The following is a 3,502-nucleotide window of genomic DNA, read 5'->3' on the forward strand; positions in this document are numbered from 1 at the left end:
GACCACATTCCGTCGCTAATCCGTCGCTAACCATGTTAGCGACGGATTAGCGACAACGCGGCGACAATATGCTTACGTCGCGAATATTTCGACGCTAACTGGCGACAGAATAATTTCGTCGCCAAGTCCGTCGCTAATTGGGACGGAATAACGAGCGCTATATTCCGTCGCCAATCCGCCGGTACTAAACGGCGACCACGGCGTGGCGACGGATTTAATTCCGTCGCTAAGCCGTCGCTAGATTAATATGAATAGCGACGGAATCATCCGTCGCTAATCCGTCGCAAAAACAAAATAAAATAAAAAAAAAATTATTTAAAAATTAATTACCGAGAACTGTACAATTTATATTTCCTGTACAATTTATATTTCCTGTAAATAAAAAACAAACCACACAAAAAAATTCATATAACAAGTATCTATAATAATTAATCGTTCCACCTTAAAACTAAGAAGTTTAATTATTTACAATTCAACAATTACAATTAGGAAAAATAAAAAAAATAGAACTTCTTCAACACAGTCCTCTAATCATCGCCAAGATTTTGTGCGTCTTCTTGTTCATTGTCTTTATCTGTCCCTTCAGCTCCACTACCCTGATTATCGCTAGCAGCCTACACAAGAAAAGAACAGTCAGTATTGATAAACAAAATATAATGAAATAAATTACACACTATATGTGATTCTATCATGTGCTCATGTGTGATCTAAGGCAATAAAAAAACTCTATATGTGATTCTATCATGCTCATATGTGTGCTAAGGCAGTCAAAAAATTGAATATGTGATTATAGCATGTTCATATGTGTTCTAAGGCATATAAAAAAACTCTATATGTGATTCTACCATGCTCAGATGTGCTTTAAGGCAGGCAAAAAACTATATATGTGATTCGATCATGCTCGTATGTGTGCTAAGGCAGTAAAAAAATTGAATATGTGAATATAGCATGCTCATATGTGCTCTAAGGCAGGCAAAGCCAAAATTTTTATATGTGATTCTATCATAAATGATATATAACATGTTCATATGTGTTCTAAGGCAGTTAAAAAACTCTATATGTTATTATAGCATGTTCATATGTGTGCTAAGGCAGTCAAAAAACAGAATATGTGATTATAATATGCTCATATGTGTTCTTAGGCAGTAAAAAAACTGAATATGTGATTATAGCATGCTTATGTGTTCTAATGCAATAAAAAAAACTTTATATGTGATTCTATCATGCTCATATGTGCTCTAAGACAGACAAAAAGTTAAATATATATATATATATATATATATATATATATATATATGTGTGTGATTCTATCATGCTCATATGTGTGCTAAGGCAGTAAAAAAATTGAATATGTGATTATAGCATGTTCATATGTGTTCTAAGGCATCTAGAAAAACTCTATATGTGATTCTACCATGCTCAGATGTGCTTTAAGACAGTCAAAAAAACTATATATGTGATTATACCTGAGAGGGACCTGGAATCGAAGATCCCCTATCCTGAACAACGGCCTTGATCTCATTTCGGAGAAAGGGGGCGACGGTGTATTGGAAGTAGTTATTCAGTGATTCATTAATGATCTCGCGTACATCATCACCGGAAAGAATAGTCGGCTGCTTGGAGCTTATGTCGGCGCAAGAAGTTGGTGAGCCGTAACTGGAAGAACCAATAACTGGTGAAGTGTTCATATTACTCCCAAACTCGAACACGCGACCTTTTTTGGGTTCACCTGCTGCAGTCACCCATGCTGTAGGATCAAATGATGGATGCTGAGTAGCGTCTTCGCCATATCGCTCTACCATTTGTTGCTCATATGCCTCCTACAAAATAATGTTTAAAGTATTCATTAATAATTAATGATAACATTATGATGACTTGCATATATATTGCAATGATTATTAATAGAATTAATACATACCGTTGTCGTTCTCGCCTTCTCTGATACGAAGACTCCCGTGGTCTTCCGTTTATGTGTTTCTACAAACACATCCTTATATGGTACACTGCCTCCTTTTTCTGCTTCCTGCGAAGTTAAATGACAAAAGATTTAGTACACAAATTTGCAACAATACTTATAAAATTAATATTATATATTGATGAGTTACCATTTTCTTTAGGTGGCTCCCAAATGTCTTAGATCCACCTGTGTGTAGATGGGCTTCGGGCATCTTCGATCGATTTTGTGAAGCCTTCGCAGAGCGATTTTTAAATGCATCTCCCGCCCACATATCGCACATTTCATCCCAGTAATCTCTCCTGATAGTAATAGGACCATGGCCCTTCCACAGTAATGGATCATCTACTACGCCAGATGCTTTTTTTGCTGCAGTCTTCATAGTGTGCAGCATGTCTGCAAATCGATTGGCAGCCACCTTCTGCCACACCTTCCTTGCATCATTTTCTTCCACCGTAGTTGCAAAGCGATTCGAAGCCTACAAATATTTTCAGAAAGTTAGTAGACATTGCTTAAATAAATTAAATATGAAACACATTAACTATGAGGAACAACTGTATACCATGAATGAGGACCACAATCTGTCTAATACCTCCTTTGGGTACTCTTTCCATTGAGCAACTGGTCCTGGTAGATGTTGAAGAAGTGAATTCCTAATCTCCCATACTACTTCTTGTGGCTCAAACCTCGTGCTGCACATGAATTGTTACACAGTAAATATCAATATAAAATATTTAAAAGATATGCAATAATTGAAAACAAAATACTTACGGTCGATTATCGATATACACTATTCGAATGAGTCTTCTTGTGCCAGCCTGAGAAGACCCTGTTTCCTGTGTTGGCTGTTGACTTGTGCGATCAACTGGTGTAGGTGGGTCGTGTACAGGCGCAACATCATCTGTAAAAAAATACACACCAAGTTCTCAGAATGTGCATTTGAACTAATCAAGCATCTAATTAGTTATATGATATACCTATCACAGGAGCCCGTGAAGATGAAGGTTGAGCCTGGCTACTACTGGATGAGCGACCACTATAACCTCCACGAACCATATTCTAACAAATAACATATGTCATATAATACATTCAAATAATTCACATCAAGTATTACAATGCATTCAAGTCATTCACATCAAGCATTGCAATGCATTCAAATAATTCAAATCATTGACATCAAGTATTGCACTAATTCAAATCATTCGTTAATTGCATAAATTATAATACATTCAGATAATTGAAATCATTCACATCAAGTATTACAATGCATTCGAATCATTCGTATCAAGTATTACAATACATTGAAATAAAATTTTTAATCATTCACACCAAGTATTGCAATACAACTCACATCAAGTATTACAATGCATTTAAATAGAGGTTTGTAGTATAAGATTTTGCTCACTAGCTTGAGAATTCTTCCTCGTCACTAGTTTGACTTTCTTCTTCTTCTTCTTCTTCTTCTTCTTCTTCTTCTTCTTCTTCATTGTTTGCCCATCCACTTGGTACATCATTTGGATCACATTCCTCTATGAATGTTTCATCAGC

At 36.0% G+C, this 3,502-nt stretch overlaps 1 protein-coding gene across 1 annotated transcript; it reads right to left on the bottom strand.

Annotated features, from left to right (window-relative positions):
• Positions 1-330: 330 nt before the first annotated feature.
• On the bottom strand, positions 331-3,010 carry LOC149839760 (uncharacterized). Its single transcript, XM_090004219.1, has 3 exons — positions 2,932-3,010; positions 2,726-2,855; positions 331-614 (listed from the first exon to the last, which is right to left on the bottom strand). The coding sequence occupies exons 1-3, from the start codon at positions 3,008-3,010 to the stop codon at positions 515-517; spliced, it is 309 nt and encodes a 102-aa protein (XP_089860345.1). The 3' UTR covers positions 331-514.
• Between the last annotated feature and the right edge of the window lie 492 nt (positions 3,011-3,502).

This window comes from Nuphar pumila, chromosome 4 (assembly GCF_984573655.1).
Source record: "Nuphar pumila chromosome 4, dmNupPumi1.hap1.1, whole genome shotgun sequence".
NCBI classification, from domain to species: Eukaryota; Viridiplantae; Streptophyta; class Magnoliopsida; order Nymphaeales; family Nymphaeaceae; genus Nuphar; species Nuphar pumila.

Bases quoted from the DNA above. Each gene is read 5' to 3' on its own strand.
- LOC149839760 (XM_090004219.1), bottom strand. From the start codon at position 3,010: ATGGTTCGTGGAGGTTATAGTGGTCGCTCATCCAGTAGTAGCCAGGCT. The intron at 2,856-2,931 runs GTATATCATATA...ATTTTTTTACAG, and splicing joins TTCACGGGCTCCTGTGATAG to ATGATGTTGCGCCTGTACAC. The intron at 615-2,725 runs GTAAGTATTTTG...TTTCTTGTGTAG, and splicing joins GTGTATATCGATAATCGACC to GCTGCTAGCGATAATCAGGG.